The sequence below is a fragment of the Sebastes umbrosus genome, chromosome 6, assembly GCF_015220745.1.
Source record: "Sebastes umbrosus isolate fSebUmb1 chromosome 6, fSebUmb1.pri, whole genome shotgun sequence".
NCBI classification, from domain to species: domain Eukaryota; kingdom Metazoa; phylum Chordata; class Actinopteri; order Perciformes; family Sebastidae; genus Sebastes; species Sebastes umbrosus.
The window spans coordinates 26,914,477-26,935,940 of NC_051274.1; the positions used below are offsets into that span (position 1 = coordinate 26,914,477).

Here is a 21,464-nt window from a genome sequence, read left to right on the forward strand (position 1 = left end):
AAAAAATATACCAGATATATAAATACAAGGAGATGAAGAAAACTGTTAAAACTGAATATAGTGCAGGGGACTATTAAAAAAGTGACAAAGGAGGACGGTCTGCAGGACAGATAATAATGCATAGAGTGCACTTTCATAGACTAAGCTACTGGAGTTACCCTGCACTATATTCATTTTTAACAGTCTCTTCTGCACTATATTCACTTTTTTAATAGTCGTGTATCACACAGCTGTTACCCTGCACTATGTTCAGTTTTAACAGTTTTCTTCATCTCCTTGTATTTTCTGCATCTATCTATCTATCTATCTATCTATCTATCTATCTAATGCTTCTTGGGACTAAATTGTCCCACTTTTTAGATAGATAGATAGATAGATAGTAACTTTATTGATCCCGAGGGAAATTCAAGTTCCCAGCATCACAGTTCCATAGTGCAAAACATGTTAGTAAAAAGGCAGTAAAAAAGTTAGTAGTACAAAGTACAAAACAATATACAAGATATAAAAATACAAGGAGATGAAGAAAACTGTTAAAACTGAATATAGTGCAGGGGACTATTAAAAAAGTGACAAAGGAGGACGGTCTGCAGGACAGATAATAATGCATAGAGTGCACTTTCATAGACTAAGCTACTGGAGTTACCCTGCACTATATTCATTTTTAACAGTCTCTTCTGCACTATATTCACTTTTTTAATAGTCGTGTATCACACAGCTGTTACCCTGCACTATGTTCAGTTTTAACAGTTTTCTTCATCTCCTTGTATTTTCTGCATCTATCTATCTATCTATCTATCTATCTATCTATCTATCTATCTAATGCTTCTTGGGACTAAATTGGCCAACTTTTTAGTGTACAAAAGTATACTTTTAAGTATAAGTATATAGTATATATACTTAAAGTTTGCAAGAAGTTAAAAGATGTTGCTCCATTCTTGTAATACTGCTGAAGTATTAATGAGTTGAAACTGCTGCATGTCCTAGAACAGAGAGAGGAGGCTGGCACCAGAACACGCGGACGTGACGTCATTGATAAGTACCTCTAACCGTCGATCTTCCGCCTCCAGCAGCCGAAGCGGACAGAGTCACTCCGATATCCCCACACACACACACTAAAACACTCCTGGTTTGTCAACGCGGGGCCGAGCCGACGCTTCTCTGAGCGGTAAAGAAACACCGACTTTAACAGGTGAGAATGAACGCAGTTAGTTTTATATATAAATGTGTCTGTTTTACTCCGGAGCTCCAGAGAGGCCTTGTTTACATCTCAATCCCCGGACTAGAGTGAGTTGAGCGGCGGCGGCTGGCGGCGGCACAGCGGGGGACAACGACAACCGGGTGTGGCTCTTATGTTGTAAAATCTTCTTAGAGAAGAAAACTTTTTTCTCAAAAAGCTTTTACTAGTCTTCTCTGATAATACTTAACACATTTAACTCGTCAAACTCGCTTCGTTACTTCGTTACTGACTATAACTGCCAGCATGCTAGCTGGGAAGCTAATCATGCTAACGGTGAATTAGACAACCCGTTCTGAGGGTTTTTAATGTCAGCACCGACATCAGACTGAAAATGCTTTTATGTCCAAGCAAGTTGTTTATTTGTTACGTTGCTTAATATCCTCCCTGAACCTCTCACTCTTCCCATCCCCCCTCCTCCCCTAAAAGACGTGGTGTTATCAACCCTGTGCTACTGAGTCGCTGTGATACATTAGCCTTAGCAAGATGTGTGTCACCCAGTTGGCTGCTGCCTATTTTTAGCCTGGACCGGGCGGCATGCGAGGGCATTCAGTCTGTCTGTCGGCTGGCACGGCACCGGGGCAGCCGGCTCTGCCAGGCTTTCCCTCTGGCTAACCCTGTTTTTTTTTTATCCAGGTAGTTTATTTGCGAAGTTGCTGAATTTGATCCCCAGCAAACAGCTTTTATCCGCTGTCTCTTTGACCATCCATAGTGGATGCAAACATGTCAAAATAAGCCTGCTTTAGGGCCTCTGTGGTGTCAAAGTTTGTATAATCGTCAGAGTAAGGCAAGGCAAGGCAGCTTTATTTGTATAGCACATTTCAACAACAGGGCAATTCAAAGTGCTTTACAGAAACATTCAAGAACATTGCGACAAAATGCAAAAGAACATTAAGAAATAATTAAAACAGTTATAAAAACATTAAAACATTAAAGATTAGAAAATAAAAACAAGCTAAAAATAAAAGCTAGGATAGAAGCTAAAATTGCATAAAACTCAAAAGAGTAAAAGTTATAGTGCAGTGTCAGATCATTATCTGGTTTAATAAAAGGCACCGCAAACAGGAAAGTTTTAAGCTTTGTTTTAAAAGAAGTGAGAGTTGGAGCGGTCCTGCAGGTTTCTGGGAGCTTGTTCCAGATATTTGGTGAATAAAAACTGAATGCTGCTTCTGCATGTTTAGTTGTGACTCTGGGGACACTAAGCAGACCTGATCCAGATGACCTGAGAGGTCTGGATGGTTCATAACACAGCAGAAGATCAGAAATGTATTTTGGCCCTATACCATTTAGTGCTTTGTAAACCAGCAGCAGTATTTTGAAATCAATTCTCTGAGAGACAGGCAGCCAGTGTAGAGACCTCAGAACTGGACTGATGTGATCCACTTTCTTGGTCTTAGTGAGGACTCTAGCAGCAGCGTTCTGAATCAGCTGCAGCTGTCTGATCGATTTTTTTAGGAAGACCGGTACGATACGATACAACTTTATTGTCAGTTTGCACTGAAATTCATTTTGCATCCATAGGCAGCTCAGTTTGAGAAAAAGTACACATACAATAGACGTGCTTTTACCAAAGACAGACAAACAAGTAAGACCCATCAGACAAAAAACAAAACACATCACAATTATTCATACATAATTTACATGCCCTTAGCAGCTCGTTAATATTATTTAGCAACAAGATGGACTGATGGAAAAAAGCGTCGATGCATGTTCAGTACACTCTGAACTATACCGTTCAAAGTTATGGGATTCTTTAACCCATGTTACACAGTGCAAAGACAAGGAGAAAACACAAGTTCATCCACATTCAAAAACACAATAGGACAGTGATAAAACTGTAAAGTAGGGGAACCTACATTCTGACAAGGACAATTTGGCATGCCAAAGGAAATTAAATTTGACTTTCTGCAATGCAGTTTTACATTCAAAGGAATTTGATTGCTCTGTCAAAGGGCTGGGTGATGTTAGGGTAAAACAAGGCAAATATCACACGATCTGCTTTATCCGTGTCTAGTTAGCTGCCAAGCTTAAACACATTCTCAAGTATTTTGGTCTGCCAGCAAACAGCTTTTATCCGCTGTCTCTTGACCATCCATAGTGGATGCAAACATGTCAAAATAGGCTTACTCAGGGCCTCTGTGGTGTCAAAGTTTGTATAATCTTCAGAGTATACTCTGAACTATGCAGTTCAAAGTTATGGGATTCTTTAACCCATGTTACACAGTGCAAAGACAAGGGGAAAACACAAGTTCATCCACATTCAAAGAACACTGCAGGGCAGTGATAAAACTGTAAAGTAGGGGAACCACATTCTGACAAGGACATACAGTACAAATTGGCATGCCAAAGGAAATTAAAATTGACTTTCTGCAATGCAGTTTTACATTCAAAGGAATTTGATTGCTCTTTCAAAGGGCTGGGTGATGTTGGGGTAAACAAGGCAATAAATATCACACAATCTGCTTTATCCGTGTCTAGTTAGCTGCCACGGTGATGTTCAGTACTGTGGTCATTTTTAAACACATTCTCAAGTATTCTGGTCTTCGTAGGAGAAATCTGTGTAAAAAATGTGTATCATGCCTCACATTTTGGTGCTCTATTAAAAAGATCCCCAAAATGATTACATTTGTAGACAAAAAACATGTAAATAGGCTTTGAAATTAACCTTTTTCACTGCCTGTCACTGTGTCAGGCAAGTATTTATTTTTGTCTGCCACTCAGAAATTTTATCTGCCACTTTTGAAATCTATGCGCTAAATGAAGGAATAACATTTTAGATCATTCGTTGTTAGATATATTTTACAGTAAATACATGCATGGTAAATGCCAATGTTCGAATTACACCGTAGCTTCCGACTGCATGACTGTGCTGCCCACCGACGTAGCATTATCAAGAAAAAAATAGGGTGCACCCCTCAGGTTTAGTAGTAGTGGTGCCACACTTTTGAGTGGTTTTTTTTTTCTAGGCCATTGCTCTTGTCCCAAACAAACTGAAACAAGATACAGAGTGTGTATATCGTTGTGCCATTGTGCATGTGTAACAGTCAGAAAGCATCAATACAGAGGAATCAATATTCACAGAGGCATGTCATGCCAAGGAATCGGACATCACATCTCTAGCGTTTCCCTGCTTGCCAAAGTGGCGGATGGCCTGACGATTTTACCTGTCACTGCCAACTATTTACCCGCATTTGGTGGGTGGTGAGTGCTAATTTCAGACCCTGCATGTAAAGATGTGTTTGCCTACCCTATGCAGTCATTTATATTATCAATCCAGTCATGCATTACTGCTTGGCTGCTGTTTGCTTGCAGTTATTTCTTAATTGAAGTTGAGACAGGCTTTCTTTTCCTGTTGTGTTCAATCTTACTTTTTTAGTTTGTCACCAAGTTAACTACAGTTTACGGTTTGTCTGTTTCCCTCATCCCCAAGGCTACAGCATCTTCAGCTAATCCTCTAAACCGTGTTTTAAGCCGTAACTCATGTCTTGTTTCCCGCACGTGTTCATCAGAGCTACAGTGAAGTAGGATCGAAAAATACAGGATAAAAGAACAAGAGTTGATTTAAAATCCTGTTTTTGTGAAGTTTTATCCAAAGCTAGAGGTAGACATGGGGAGCAGAAGTAGAGTCACAGAAAGAGATGCAATCAGACAAAAATGAGGATCGTTTGGAGGGAAGTAAGGAGGAAGATTTTTTTGAGTCAAATGGTGAGGAGGGTAGGTTTAGCTGAGATCTGATCGACTGTGCAGGCTGGGAGGGACCTTGGACCTAATCCAGTCACATCCCATGGTCTTTAGATCATGGCTAGCTTGTCTTCTAGCCTGCAAAGACAATTAACAATTTGTCAACAGTTCACGCTTTCTAGTAAATAAACCAAATTCAGGAGCTACTTTCACTGTTAAAAGTACAATCTAACTTGGTTTATTGAGTGTGTCTATTTCCTGTAAAATGTTCTTTGAGTAACTGTATGTTCGTATATTGAGAGCAACTTAAAACCACAATCAAATTCCTTGTATGTGTACATACATACTTTGCCAATAAAGCTGATTCTGAAATGACATAATCTGTAATAAAAGGTCAACTGCTAGATAGAAAAGGCAGATGAAGCAGGCACAGTCAAAAGTTAGCAACATCTGGCTGGTAGCTTATTCGTTTGTGTAGCCCTGCTGCAGAATATATTATGCAAAGAAAATATGTTTAAGAAGGGTCAAATTTAGAATTTGCGATGAAATTTGAGTGATTGTTTTTTTAATATCGATTGCAAAATTATGACAGAATCTATTGCATGGTTGATATTTTCCCCTGAAAAGGTGTGTAATCTGTGGGCAGAACAGGAAAAAAATGTTGTCACCCTCCACACAGTGGCTGGTGGTTTCTAAGCACCACTGGCAAAGTATATATATATATATATATATATATATATATATATATACTGTATGTGTGTGTGTGTGTGTGTAAACGTAGATTTTAATTGAACTGATTGGCCATATTGTGTAATTGTAAAACAGACTACATACAGACAGCTTTTGTTTTAGCTTGTTTGTCACATGTTAGCGCGTTGTGCTTGTGTAAAATATAGCAGTTATCGATGAGAGATTGCAGACAGAGAAGATTGAAATCTAGTTTTTCTACATGTTTACATGTTTTTGGTTGTTGAACAGGTTGGTTTCATTACGTCACCTTGGGCTTTAGGAAACTGTGATGGGTATTTGATGGGGGCAGCGACGTACATGAAACCTGTCTTGGCGGAGGTCTGCGCTCTCCGAGTGCACTTCTAGTTTTCTTATGTCACACGTTGGGATAAGTATAGAAAATAAATTCTAAAAGTTTGGGAAAGTTACAGAAAATATGGGCAGAATGTGGGGAAAACATTTTTGTCAGCCCCAATTAGACATATAGTCTAATCTTGCAGGAGACTCACTCTGACATATTAAGATTGAGATTTTATTGATTTGTTTTATTTTATTTAAGGGATTAATCAACAACTTTGATCACTTATGCATGTTTTTTTCTTCTTTTTTCCCAATTTCCCCTTCTGTTTCCTTTATTACTATACTTCTTCCTCTCCTCCTCCTCTTCAGTCTTTTTTTCTCTTCAGATCACCCTGTAACCAGCTTTCCAAATGAGTGACGGGGAGTGTGACTTCTTCTGCTTCTTCCGCTGCTGCTGAGCGCGCTCTCTACGCGCCTCAGGTAGACAGGAAGGCAGGGTGTCTCTGAACAGTGACACAAACAGGTGGAAAGGTGACGCAGGGAGAAACGGGGAGGCTGATCTTCAAACGAGCCATTTAAGCCAATAGAACCATTTGGAGCCGACAGGTAGCCGGACAGTCTACCTGTCCGTGTGATTGATTCAATCGACTGGATGTCTGTGGACATGAACAGCCAGGCGTCGGACAGCAATGAGGAAGACTTTGGGGTGAATTCTGAAGAAGAGGACGATGAGGACGATGGAGGAGAAGAGGAGGATCAGGGCGACATTGCAGGCTACTATGAGGGCGTGGCCGGCGACGTGGAGCAACAGGGCGCCGACTCCTTTGACCCAGAGGAGTACCTGTTCACCTGTCTGACCTACAAAGAGAGTCAGAGGGTGTTAATAGAGGAGGTTAACACTGTGGCTGCTGCACTGAAGGTGAGCCTGTGTGATGCTGCACTCTCATAATCCTAAAAATGACATCAAATATTCTCATTGTAGTATTTGCAGGATCTGAAATTAGCATTTGGCAAGAACAAGGTGCTGATAAAATGTGTCTTTAAAGTCGGATAAATGGGAAAGGGTCACTGTCACATTTTGTTCATAGCCTTCAGACAGACCGTACTTTCAGACTTTGTCCTTACACTTGTATTTAATATGACCATGAGTAAAGCAGTTCATAGCAAAATAAGGCTTTTAGCTGAGTGTATTGCACAAAACAGTAATAAGAACCATGCTGATGTAATATTACTTAAAGGGATAGTTTGGGTATTTTGAAGTGGGGTTGTATGCATAATAGGTGTATTACTTACGGTAGATGATGACGATCGGTGTGCCTCCAGCATCGAGAAACAGAGAGAAGCACCGACACCGGAGCAAAGCAGTACAGTGGTGTGGATGGAGCCGGCAGAAAAAACGTGTTTTAGCCACCTTAAAGAAAGGCACAAGTGTAAATAATAACAATTAATTGATTAATAATCAATTTAGCTGCTGTCATTTCAGGGTGTTATATTGTGCATGCTGGCTCACTGTCATTGGTTATATGAATACAGTGGAACCATCATTAACGGTATCCGTAACACTGCTTTTCCTACTATTTATTCAGGATAACTTTGCTGAGTCTGCACACTGTTTTGCATCAACACCTTACTTCACACCTGTACACAAGTTAACCTAATCACACCTGTGAGCTACTCAGCACAACTACAGTCTCCTGTTAGCAGAACTGAGCAGTTCCCAGAGGAGCAGTCATGTGTTTTGTCGATGGCAGTTGGTTAAAGAAGGGAATCATTTTACCGGATTTGAATCCTTGACTAATAGGAGCCATAGATGTTTGGCCTGTAGGTGATATGTTAAAGTAACCCTAGATGTCTTCCTTATAGAGTTATCATCCTGCCTCATCTAATATTAACTGTACAGTAACAGCTGTAAGAATACATCAAGTAAACAGCAGGTACATTAGTGCCTGAACTACAATTCAGTTTTCTAGGCTGATAATTATTCAAGGCAAAGGGATGTTAATGGAGGTGGTGCAGCTTTTTGTTTTGAAACAATGTCTTGTATGTATAGAAAACTATTTTTTTATTTTTTTCATGATTGCTGAATCCTTTAGTCTATACAACAATATCACAAAGGTGTCCAAAGTGATGCCTTCAAACAGCTTATTTTGTCTTGCCAGTGATCAATAAATCAAAAACTATTCAATTTACAAAAGTATAAGACAGAAGCAAATCCCGAATCGCGGACCGTTTTTGGGTCAAATTATTGATTTTTTTTAAAGTAAGTAGCCCTGTAATAAGCGGGATAATGTACAGTTAACGGTTCATTGTTGTGAAAGATACCCCTTCAGGGCGATGTAAGATACGTGTCGACACAACCAGGATACGCTGCAGTATCGCCCTGTCGGGGATTCTTTCACAACAATGACCAGCTCGCTGTACATTATCCTTTACTTACAGCAGGGCCAGAATTATGAAGCATTTCCTTCTGGTGGAGGAAGGAGAGCCATCTTATTTTCCATTAAAGTGAAAAACAGGCAAACTGTGGATTTGAGAGCTGTGCATCATTACAGATTAACTGACTTTCAAGACAGCAGAGTCACTCGTGTGTCACTGAATCAACATTTCATTTCAGCGATATCTGTCTCTTTTCTCTCTCAGGTTTTACCAGCGGTAGCAAAACTGATCCTGGTGCATTTGCACTGGCAGGTTTCACAAATACTGGACAGGTATGTCTCTTCTGCAGCTCCCCACTTCTTCCCTTTTCATTTTCATTCTGGCAGTCTTTCTTTTTCATCACCCCCCTCTCGTCTTCTTTATTTCAGCCTCCCTCCCCCCTTATTTTCATCATTTTTATTCTCAATTCTCTCTTCTCTATTACTTCTGTATTTCCTTCTCCTCGCTCTCTTTACCTTATTACCTTTCCATGATTTTTTTCATTTTCTTTCTCTCTACCTCTCATTCTTTTGCACTGCAGTTCTATATTTTTCTGCCTCTCGTCTTTGTATGACCCTTGGTTCTGTCCATGTTCTCCACAGATATAAGTCCAACTCGTCTCTGCTGTTGTCGGACGCTCTGGTCCAGCCCAGCAGCACCTGCAGATCAGTCACTGTGAGTAACAGGCCTCATAACTCGCACTCGATGTTAGTGGAATATTAATATTCATTAGCCATGTAAACAGCATAGTAAGAATATTGTGTTTTTCAGAATAAGGGCAAAAAACTGAATATTTTGTGCATGTAAATGTAATCACTGATTCGCTGCTTTTCCCAAATTCACAGCAGAGTAACTCTAAGGACAAATTGTCATCTGGATGCAATAATGCAGCAGATAATCCATTAGTAGTGGAATTTTGAAATGCCCTAAATGATTAGTTGATTGACAAAAGAATCAATGGCATTTTTGGTTATTGATTTAAACATTTAAGTCATTTATTAGGATAATGTACCAAACATCCCCTGGTTACATCTTCTCAAATGGGAGGATTTGCTGCTGTTCTCAGTTTCTTATCATTAGAATCGAAGAATTTCAGTGTAGGCAGAGAAAAAAAGCAGTATTTTTTTAGAACATAACTGTGGTAACATGAGATGGCAATATAAGATTATTTGTTATTTATATGCTAAGCAATCAGTTGATTTAATTTTGGAAAATGGTAGATTAATCTGTAATCTGTGTAACACTTGCGGCACTAATTTCGATTTATCCTTACAGTGAAATTCAGATGAGTAGCATGACCTTTTTATCAAACAAATCTGTGGTTTTAGCTCTCTTACTAGCTCTCCAGTGCAGTCTGTGTTTGACGGCGTGTTCACGATTTCTGTTTGTGTGTTTCAGGCCCCTCAGTCCCTCCAGTGTGGTGTGTGTCTACAGGTCGTACGGAGAGACTCCCTGCTGGCGCTGCCCTGCCAGCACTCCTTCTGCAAAGCATGCTGGGAGCAGCACTGCACGGTCCTGGTCAAAGATGGCATCGGAGTGGGTGAGCAGAGTGTGTTTGTGTGTGTCTGTGTAGTCATCAAAGCTGGTATTAGAGAGGGTGAGTCACACTTTGTTTGATGTGAGCTCCAAAGTGTCTGTTCGTGTATCTGTATTTATGCGCTTGTCCACTCAGAGTTTCATCACAGTTTCAACCTTTGAACCTTTTGGAAGTTAATTTAGCCTGTGCTTTCCTGCCAGACCAGCAGGGTTTGCAGTCTGGTATTTAATTTAACAAGGTGAGCTTAATCAGTCACTTAATGACAGAAAACACTATAGATCCTGGCTGGATGTTTGTTCACAGGTCCATGTTTGTTTACACGTTAGTGTGTGTGTAAAATCCAAGAGTGGCTCGTGACTTTGAAGATAAAGGAGGTTTAACATGAGGTTTTGATGACTCCCATCTGGTGTAAAATGTACCTGGCAGGCAGTCTCCTCCTACCTATGATTATTAGTGTGCTTGTGTCAGCAGGAGAGCAGATGGAAGTGTGGGTGTGTACACGTATCAGTTTTTAAAGAATAACTTTGGTATTTTTCAACCCTATTCCCATGTTCCCATGTTTTCTAAGTGTCTAATGGGGACAACACTTTTTTGAAATTGGTCCAGTATTTAGGGAGAACACTGCAGCCTTCAGCTGCTGAACGAGCTGTAATGTAATTTGGGGTAACCTTGCACAGTCAGTTTACATCCGCTAAAGTGCAAAAATAAGCACTTTTAGTGAACGTAAACTGACAGTGTCAGGTTGCCCCAAATGATTACATTACAGCTTGTTTAGCGGCTGCAGCGTTCTCCCTCAATACTGGACCAATTTCAAAAAAGTGTTGTACCCATTAGTCACTAAGACACAAAAACATGGAACAATAGGGTCCAGGTTGGAAAATACCAAAGTTAGCCTTTAAGTTTTGTACAGTTTACTGTATGTGTGTGGTAAAGTGCATAGAGTTCACCAGACTCCCTGTACTTTGGTTGTATGTGGGAGCACAAGTGCTTTTGTATGTGTGCATATTGGTATGTAGTAACCCAGTGTGTGTCCCTGTGCTATTTTTTAACAGTCTCTCTGATAAAGTCAGTCCACGTAACCAAGTCCTTCTGAGGCTGATAAGTGTTTCTCTATCAGCTGTACGAAGGACACATCTTTGATGAAAGATGACCCTGATCCAGTTTCTGGGTCACTGTAACACTAGAAACCAGCTCGCTCAAACCAAATGCAACTGGAGGAAGTTTCTCAGTCACAAAGTTAAAATAATGGGTATAGTTTATTGGTGCAGCCTTTGTAGGGCAGTGTTTGTACATGTTGACTCTCTCAGTACACCTTGTCAGTGATTCAGGACTCTTTGTAATTAATGAATGTGTGTTTGTGTTCAGGTATCTCATGTATGGCTCAGGAGTGTTCCCTGCAGATGCCAGAAGACTTTGTCATGCCGTTGCTGCCAGGAGAGGAGCTGAAGGACAAATACAGACGCTACCTCTTCAGAGACTACGTCGAGGTGTGTGTGTGTGTTTGTGTCTGTTTGTTCAGATCCTGCGTCAAGGTCTGCGTTTACAGCAAATGAGACGTCAGAGGCATGTGGAAAGGGAGTGAGAAGTAGAAAAAAACCCAGTAAGACCTTGTGTGTGCGTGTGTGTGTTTTAAAGTAAATCTTTGCTTCACTCAGCATTAAATCTGAATCCTCTCTCTCTATTTTATCACTCCCTTCACTGTCTGTCCCAATAGCTGGGTTTCCATTTAAATATTATATCTCAAATTAGACGTTTGTGTTTCCTTAAAGGATCATTCACTCAAATTACAAAGAATAACATTCAGTTTTACCAAGGTTTTGAGACAACTGTGTCTGAGATTTCTGCCTCCAATTGAGGTGAATGGGAACTGCAGGTTTGCGGTGGCGCTAATGGCATTCATTGCATACTTAAAAAGTAACAATTCTGATTTATCAACGAACCGGATAGTTGTAATTGCATATTGCCTCCGAACAGCGCGCAACTGAGAGAGAGAGAGGTAGAGAGAGAGAGAGAGAGAGGGGGGGGGGGGTAGAGAGAGGGGTAGAGAGAGAGCTAGAGAGAGAGGTAGAAAGGTAGAAAGGTAGAGTTAGGTAGAGAGAGGTAGAGAGAGGTAGAGAGAGAGGTAGAGAGGGAGAGAGAGGGAGAGGGAGAGAGAGAGAGAGAGAGCGAGCGAGCTACTGGTACAATTATGAATGCTTTTATTTTTACAGTCTATGGAATACATTCACACACTCATTTCTGGCAAAAGAATGTCATGATTGAAGATATGACAGACATCCTTTTGTTCATAATGGTGGATATAGCTCCTGTAATAGGTTTTGTGCTCATGATTTGATCAGTTTTGATGACTTGCGCATCTCCAGTCTGCAGACTGAGTACTCTGCACTCATTCAAGCAGCCCGGCAGAAAGGAGCGACAAATAGGCCGAGAGAGCGCACAGATCAAGACAGAGCAAAATCAGACAAAAAGTTCCCTGAATATTATTAATATCAATTTTGAACTTGAACACATCATCCACAAGAAGTTTTTACCAGAAGTTTTTACAAAGCAAAAGTATTTACAGCAAACAGCAGGAGTACAGGCACAAAAAGAAAAGGAGTTATTCGTATTGGGGTTGGGAAAATCTGGTTGAGATGGTGTTGAAAGGAATCCACACTTGACCAGGTGTTATTGTATTGTTCATGTGTTGCTTAAGGTTCGTCTCTCTCTCCATCCCACAGAGTCACTTCCAGTTGCAGTTGTGTCCAGGTGCAGACTGTCCCATTGTCATCAAGGTGCAGGAGCCTCGGGCGCGCAGGGTGCAGTGTAGCCGCTGCAGTGAAGTATTCTGGTAAGACACACACAAAAACAGCACGCTGATTTCATCTTTAACACTAACAATTACACAAAAACTACAGTATTGATAAGTTTTACTATTGCTTGACTATGGTCAGAATTTGTTGCCTGCCTGCCATCATTGAAACAGGGTTGTATTCATTTATCTCACTGATTGAACATTATTGTTTATTTGTTAAAGTAAAGCAGTTATTAAACAGTTATTTGCCGTTTCCTTTTTAAAAACTTTTTTTACCATTATTTGTTCTGAGTGCTGTATTTTGTCTCTTTTTCTGTTTCAGTTTTAAATGCCGTCAGATGTACCACGCACCCACAGACTGTGCAACAATCCGGAAATGGCTGACCAAATGTGCAGATGACTCGGAGACGGCTAACTACATCAGTGCACACACTAAAGATGTATGATGGATCTATACATGTACACATACACACGCATACAGTCATGCACATACACTAGCACCGGTGTGTCAACATACTTGCACAGATGCTGTCTTTTTGTACACATGGACACAGATGATCAGCTTTCACATAGAGACACAGTTTAAAAACACATAAAAATACATGTTATTTATTAGGGTTGGGCACAACCGGTGATTACCGATATATTCCGCCAGCACCCTAATCTGTAATAAAGAGCTATAACTTTTAATTTTATAATTTATCCTAATCTGATCATATTTGTTTGTGTATCTCTCCTCTAGTGTCCGAAGTGCAATATCTGCATTGAGAAGAACGGAGGGTGCAATCACATGGTGAGTCAGAGATAAAAAATCACCCTTTCCTAGAACACAGGAAATGCTAAAAATATAGTCAGACTCTCAGAACTGAAGCCCTCAACTTTGGTAGCTGACATTTGGTTAGATCACTCCTTATCAGATATGTTAGCTGGTATGTGCATCTTTTATTATACAGTTTCTAAAGCTGCATGTATGAGAAAGGCCCTGTTCAGACCAGGCATTAACATGCATCTTGGGTGATCTGATCTCAAGTGGACAGGTCTAAGTACAGGTGTGAATGCACCCAAGACGTATTGCGATCCGATTGGACCACATTGGGAGGTGGTCTGAGCCGCATATAGCCACATTATTTTAGCAGTGTGTATGCGAATGTATCCTGGACCACAATGAATGACTGCCTACTCAACTGACGTATGCTTAAGATAATAAAATAACAGCAAAAACAGCAGCGCATTACAGATTCTCTCATTCCGCTCTGACCTTGCACAATAAATGCCCACTCGCCCGCCCGCTCTCATCCCTGGCCACTGCCACAAAGGCGGCGGAAAGTAGGCGGTACGGAGGTCCACGGGGTCCGCCGGTAGACAATAACCATATATTTTTATTTTCATCAAATGTAACCCGAATTCACGAATATGTAGGATATTACTATCGCTGTGTCCCACCGGTTAAAAAACACAACGCATTTGGTTTTTGCAAACGGAGATGATACGTGTTTATTACATCGGGGAAGTGAGGTCCGATCACAAGTGGTCACACTAAACGCTTTCAAATGCCAGGTGTGAACTGACAGGTTAAGGGCTGTCCACTTGTGATCGGATCACCCAGGACTCATGTTATTGCCAGGTCTGAACAGGACCAAAGCCGTTGTGGTAAATCAAGCACTAAATGGGTTTGTTTGAAAACATTCAGCTGCTGATTTGCTCAGATTCATTCAGAGTGTGACTTACGTGGTTGTTTTGTCGGGTTTCTGATTCATTAATTTGACTTCCTTCTGTGTCTTTGTTTATTTCAGCAATGCTCCAAGTGTAAACACGGTAAGTAGTTTCACACCTCCAGTGAAGCATGACCTCACTGTTCTGGGAGGCCATTTATATCTGCCTTGTCCGTGGCAGTGGCATGATGTGTCACACAAAAAGTAGTCATCAATCATAATCAGGAGACGAGATTGACTAAACTTCCGAGAAATTCAAAGTGAACGTTGACGAATTAGAGTAAAAGTGTTGCTTATCTTCTTTTTTGAACCTTTTGTCTAATGGTGACAGCTGAAGTTCATAAAAGAGCATAGTTGAGTAGAGTACCCAGAGTATATATAAAAACAACTAAAGAACTTCTGAAACTTTAGTTTGAGGAATGTTTTTCATTTTGTGTCCATATCCGGTAATTTAGACTGACAGTAGACTTGAGAAGGGAGCTGACCCTTTAGACTGCACTATGATACAAACGTGTCACTTACTGTACATGCTGTGTAAATATGTGTGTTTTGTGTCTCCTGAAAGACTTCTGCTGGATGTGTCTTGGTGACTGGAAGACTCACGGCAGTGAATACTACGAGTGCAGCCGCTACAAAGAAAACCCTGATATAGTCAACCAGAGCCAGCAGGCTCAGGCCAGAGAGGCCCTCAAGAAATACCTCTTCTACTTTGAGAGGGTGAGATTTTTATTTATACTTTGCTTGAAAAACATAAAATTTAAAAAAAAAAAATGCTTCCTTGATAAAAGTAAAGGGTACAAACCTTTACAGATGTGTTTATTTCCTCCCAAACACAAAAAACTTTTCTACCTTTACATTCTTTTTTTTGTTGTTGTCTCTACCCAAATGCTGAGACTGGTGGAGAAATCTGCGAAGACTGGGTGGGATTCAAAGTCTCAAAACCCTGCTTCAGATAAACTACAGGAACAGATGAAAGATTATTTTATTTTTTGGATTTGAGGGAGATTAGTGCATAACACATTTGGTCCTGCACTCTTGCATAAAAGTTTTTAGGGACATTTGTGTCCAAAGCCATTCTAAAGGACAAAAATATCATAGAACACTGTCTGAAGCTTTTAACTAGAACATTTTATTAACACAGACAAGTTTTCTATAACTCTAGATCTACAGGAGAAACATTTGTTCTGTATTTTATTTCATTCTTTATATTTCATTTATCTTTACCCCACCAGTGGGAGAATCACAACAAGTCTCTGCAGTTGGAGGCTCAGACGTACCAGAGGATCCAGGAGAAGATCCAGGAGAGAGTGATGAACAACCTGGGAACCTGGATCGACTGGCAGTACCTGCATAACGCTGCAAAGCTACTGGCTAAGGTACTCGCACACTGAAATCTAACTGTATGTGTGTGTGTTCTAGATGCAGATGTAGTAAGAAGTGTTAGTGATGGGAGGGAGAAGGTAAATACAGAAAGAGACTAAGAGATTTTCAGGAAACTGTGCATACAGTTGAACTTAGAGTCAATGTTTAAATACGTTACCTGACAAGTTTGTTTACATTTAATTCAGTTAAATTTACTGTCCGAGTGGAAAGGAAGAGAGAGCAGTGAGCCTGATGGCTAACTTTTAGCCGCTAACATAGAGTGAGCCTGCAGTGTCAGCATATCAATGCAGACATGCAACTCACTGATAACAAAGTGTCACTAAATGTTACTCATTCATCATCACTATTTAAGGGAATTTAGATCACTGGAATGAAAAGCTTTGTTTATCAACATTGTCACACCTCTTTCATGTTGTCAAAAGTTCTGGGAAAAAGATATAAGAAAAAGATTGTCTTTCTTTTTCCCGATTTTATGATTTCAAAAGAGTGTTTTGAAATCAGTGTTTTTGTTTGTAATTTTGTTAACGAAAACTATGACGAAATATGTTGGACAATAACCTGTGTTTCCATTACTAAGACGAGACGAAACGTCATTAAACACTAATGGTGAGGGTATCAAACATGCCATATCGTTGAGGAAAAAAGACGAGAACAAAATGTCTCTTTATTTTTCACCTTTCACCTTCTCTTTCCCTCTCTGTTGTTCTCTCTCTGTCTAAAACACACACACACAACGTTGGCGGCGGCGCTCAGTCTGTCTGTCCTTCTTGTCTCAGTCCTGACAATTGTGCTACTATAATGCATAAAGTTGGCGGTTTGCAGGTCGGGTGGTTGAGTTACGCATATTTTTACATGTTGGGTGGGCGGATTGGCTCTCATATCGGACCGTTGCGCGTGACTGAACCGCACGTCATTAATGAGCGCAGTCAGGAGGACTCCAACTAACAAAGCTGCATTCTTCATCATTCAACATGTGCTTTACATCAGATAATTATAGGATAAAATTTTATGTGAAATAAGTTTTACAAAAATGAGAGAAATGTTCGATGTAATCTGATGACTAAACAGGACTATGATTGACAAAAAAAAAAATAGCTGACAAAATTTAAGAGAGAAAAATTACTCAAATGACTTTTCAGTGACTAAAACTGGACTAAAACGTTTTGAGTTGTCGTCGACTAAAACTATGATGGATAAAAATGACTAAAACTCTAATCTAAAATAGCTTCCAAAATTAAAAAAAAGAATAGTGAAGATCTGTCCTGTAATGTGTGTGTATCATGACTTAAAATATGGTGTGCATTCTTCTAAGGTTTAATATTATTAATTTAGTCTGTAGTAGATCTGTACCAGTGAAGTGGTGGAATCAGTCGAAGATCATGTCGATAAATTATCACGGTGCCTTTCGTTATTATGACACAGTCTGACTTTGAGTGAACATTTTCCAAACTTTGTGTCTTGTGTTTTTGTTTCCAGTGTCGCTACACACTGCAGTATACGTACCCTTACGCCTATTACATGGAGTCCGGCCCACGCAAGAAACTGGTGAGAAACGAGCATCTCTCCACGCCTGTCCTTTACTGCAGAACACACATTATAAAATAATGTAGTAACTATATTAAGGGTGTTAACTGTCTTTTTATCTGTCCTTCTCTGCAGTTTGAGTACCAGCAGGCCCAGCTAGAAGCAGAAATAGAAAACCTGTCGTGGAAGGTGGAGCGGGCCGACACCTACGAGAGGGGAGTGGTGAGTGGCGAGGGGGAGCTCACCGCCAGTGACAGAGGGGTAAGAGCTATTGAATGGATTGTCGTGATATTTAATAGACATTCGTGTCTCCCTCAGGATGATTTGTAATCACTTTGGTGATTCTCTGACTGTTCATCTAGCACCATCATCAGGTCAAAAATGTAATTTATTATGACTAAATGTCTGCAAAACGAATGACGTTCCCATCAGCCTTAGCTGCCCTTTGTTTTCAGCGCTAATTAGCAAATGTTAGCATGCTAACACACTAAACTAAGATGATGAACATGGTAAATGTTATACCAGCTAAATATCAGTATGTTAACATTGTTATTGTGAGTATGTTAGCATGCAGAGATTAGCATGTAGCTCTAAGCACCGCTGTTACATGGCTGTAGTTTATATTTTTAAGTAAAGACTTGAGGAAGAAGGAGAGCATAGCCGAGGTCCACGATTTCTTTTCGAAGTGTGTTTTAGCAATAATAACTGATGTTTTGTCCGTTGTTTTTACAGGATCTGGAGAATCAGATGCACATTGCTGAGCAGAGGCGACGCACGCTGCTGAAGGATTTCCACGACACCTGAAGCTCCAATCGCGACTGCAAAGCACCAGCATCTCCCTCCTTACTTCCTTGTCTCCTACTTTTGCTTCCTTCCATGACCATCCCTCGGTGCAGTCATACTGACCCCTCCTTTTGCTTGTCTACACTCGCTCATTCGCTTCTTTCTTTCTGTCTTTCCCTCCTCTCACTCCCACAATGCTGCAGGATCACAGAATGGCACGATTGTATCTCCCCTTCCTCTCCTCATCCTCACCTTCACCTCGTTTACATGTTTTGGCTCCAGAGCATCACGTTCACCGTGGTTACAGCTTTTCAGATCTGATCATAAAGGTCCAATTTTGAGGTCTTGTCATGTGTCTAAAAAACAGTGGGTATTCCACATTAAGCATTTAGACACTGACACGAGCTGCTAAAAGCAACATGTTGCCTGTTGAAAAGACTTGGAGCTGTTACGTTATTCCTGTGATCATGTTGGAATAATCATTAGAGACAAATGGTAAGATGATGGTGAAGCTTTTGTTGTTAAGCAGACAAGGAAGATGTAGGAGATGGAATACATTTTCTTTAAGGAGACTGCTGATTGTGGATCTGTATTTGGTGGTTTCACATAGACTGTAATGACTAGAGGGCCCTTGCTGGCAGTTGTACCTGTAGTACTGGTTTTGCCTGAACACGTGCAAAGTATATTTTCTGAGCACATTTAAATTTCAGTTACCACTCCTAAACTGCAAATGGTTAATTAACATAAATAAATAAGAATTTGATTTCAGCAAAGATGATGGAGTAGTTGTGGAGTGTGATACTTCCAGATGAAACGTGTCACTCTCACTGTCCTGGCTTTGTTTTCAACAAACTTTATAATCAACCAAGACAGATGCAACTTCACGGACCAATGAAGAATTTTCAGTTGCAGATTATTGGTGGCTTCAAATGAAACTCGTGAGCTTGTGTTTACGACATGGAAAATCCTGTACACAATATGCTTGGCATTCAAGAGGTTAAGCCGTGAAGAACACCACTGCTAAACAACGGCAATATTAACGTTACTTTCAGCGTCTAAAAGGCAGAGGCTAACAATTTAGCAAGCGGGTAACATAATGCAGTAAATGCAAAGGCATAATGGCAGAGGGAAAAGATGAGGCCGTTGGGAACATCAGCATTTTCCTCAGACCTATTAAAGCAATATAAGACTAAAATTACAGTATATTAACTTATTATGCAACGAAAAATAAACTTCCATGGTCTGACAACTTCATCAAACACGTCACAAGTCGTAAACTCTGAGCTTTCAGAAACGTTCCACTTACGAGGTCGGGCATTCATATCAACTCTTCTCGTGAGCACGGTAAACACGACCCCATTTTCAGGCACCATGTGGAGACCTTTCATTGTAAAGGTGCTTCTTTTTTTGATATTCTGCCATAAATGTGGTGTGTTTACTGTGGGAAAATGGTGACCTCACAGTCCCGCATACTTCTTGAAATAAACAAAATACAGTATTTTCCTACGTATGATGCATGTTCATGTAAACAAAGCGCTAAAGAATAAGTTTAATGTGCTTTTTTTTTTTTTATTTGTTGCCAGTATTTCACAATAAACACACCTTCCCCCTTTGTGTTTGTACCTAACCAGACCCACTACAGCTACTACTGCCAGCCAATAGTTGCTCGTCATCATGGTCAAACTACTGAATTACTTTGTCCCATTATTGTCTCTTTACTCTCATACTGATGTTGTTGCTTGCTTGTGTTCAGCTATTGTAGATCCAAACCATTGTGAGCCAGATCTTCTCCATAAAACATTTGCACCTCCACTGATCAGATGAAGTTAAGTGTAATCTCGGCCCATACATGCACACGACAGCACCCACCCAGCGACATTGACATAGCATCTGCATGCACATATTGACACACTCATGCTCAAACACTCCGCTGCAGAAAATTAACAGTTAATTTGTCTCCTTCCCCCATCTCGTGCTCTCTTCTCTTTCTTTACTCTCATCCCCTCACTTTAATTTCTCTTTTCTCCCTGCTCACATTGTTCACTTGTCTTCTGGAAAATGGCTGTTGATAGATAGATCGTTTAAAAAAAAAATGGGGAAAAAAAGAAAAAAATACAAAAAAATTGTTGTAATTTTCAACGGTTGTACATTAATACAGAAATAGAGTTACTGAGAGTTTTTAAAACCGGACCCCGTCTCTCGTGTGTTCATTATACACACATGCACATACACAAACAGAAGATCAAACCCTTTTAAACTGAATATTATTTCAAATAAAATTATGGCTGTAACTAACGATTATTTTATATATTGTTGATTAATCGATTAGTTGTTTGGTCTTTAAAATAGTGAAAAATGTCAATCAGTGTTTCTCAAAGCCCAAGATGATGTCCTAAAATGTCTTTGTTTTGTCCACAACTCAAAAATATTCCATTTACTGTCATAGAGGAGTAAAGGAACCAGAAAATATTCACATTTAAGAAGCTGGAATCAGAGAATTTTGACCCTTTTTTTTCGCAAAAAAAACAGTCAAACCGATTTAAAAAATGTTTTGAAAATAATTGGTAATTTAACAGTTTCACAAAACTGTTGATTAATCGTTGCAGCTCTAATTTAAATCAATACGAGTCAAGTAAAGTTAATATGTTCCAAAACTGTAACAGGGTGTTTGTCTTAAGTGGTGTTTTTTTACTCTATTACAAGATGAAAAGTGAGTTAATGAGACTTGGAGAGAATATTTTTTACCCACTTAACAGAAGGTTCATATGACACTTAAAGAGTTTCAACTCCTAAATCTGAGCAATAACATCTTCCAACAACAAAAACACATAGTAACTGATTTTGCAGAATAAACTACTAACTTTTGGAAATGCAGCTGAGATGTGCAGTATATATACAACCTTGTTTTGCAGACATGCTTCACTGCCCTTGATCATCATCATTACTGCAGTATAATGTTGGTATGAGGGTTCACTTTTAGGAGAAATGACAGGGATACATGCAACATCGAATTACTTTTTGTAAGTATAGTCCATATTATGATTATATATTGATTATTAAAATGTTTTCCATTGTACTGCATAGCCCTCTAACATAATGTGCAACTCATTGATTCTATTGGGACTGGCGCTGCGGTGTTGACACATGCTGCAGAAACCCAGGCCACCTCTGGCATTATCAGATTGGCACCTATTTTCTCATAGGGTGTCTACCACAGCCTAATATAGTTAAGTGTAATTGCGTGCCAAGATGGTATCAACTGCACTGCCTGATCTCAAATGTGTGACCCAGTTTCACCTTCACACAGTAATGTGGAGTGTGGGGAGGATTGCACCCTCAAGTGTTTATTCCAAGGCAGGACAGGAAGGCACT

At 40.0% G+C, this 21,464-nt stretch overlaps 1 protein-coding gene across 1 annotated transcript; it reads left to right on the forward strand.

The window, feature by feature from the left end:
- The first annotated feature begins 1,027 nt into the window (after positions 1 to 1,027).
- Positions 1,028 to 20,282, forward strand: arih2 (ariadne homolog 2 (Drosophila)). The gene is made up of 15 exons (XM_037774179.1): positions 1,028 to 1,189; positions 6,314 to 6,863; positions 8,585 to 8,652; positions 8,962 to 9,034; positions 9,758 to 9,899; positions 11,262 to 11,383; positions 12,617 to 12,726; positions 13,013 to 13,130; positions 13,433 to 13,483; positions 14,484 to 14,505; positions 14,968 to 15,119; positions 15,635 to 15,778; positions 17,262 to 17,330; positions 17,445 to 17,570; positions 18,042 to 20,282. Exons 2-15 carry the CDS (start codon positions 6,597 to 6,599, stop codon positions 18,111 to 18,113), a joined length of 1,536 nt encoding a protein of 511 aa, XP_037630107.1. The 5' UTR covers positions 1,028 to 1,189; positions 6,314 to 6,596; the 3' UTR covers positions 18,114 to 20,282.
- The last annotated feature ends 1,182 nt before the right edge of the window (positions 20,283 to 21,464 follow it).

Bases quoted from the DNA above. Each gene is read 5' to 3' on its own strand.
- arih2 (XM_037774179.1), top strand. From the start codon at position 6,597: ATGTCTGTGGACATGAACAGCCAGGCGTCGGACAGCAATGAGGAAGAC. The intron at 11,384-12,616 runs GTGTGTGTGTGT...TCCATCCCACAG, and splicing joins TCTTCAGAGACTACGTCGAG to AGTCACTTCCAGTTGCAGTT. The intron at 12,727-13,012 runs GTAAGACACACA...TTTCTGTTTCAG, and splicing joins CGCTGCAGTGAAGTATTCTG to TTTTAAATGCCGTCAGATGT.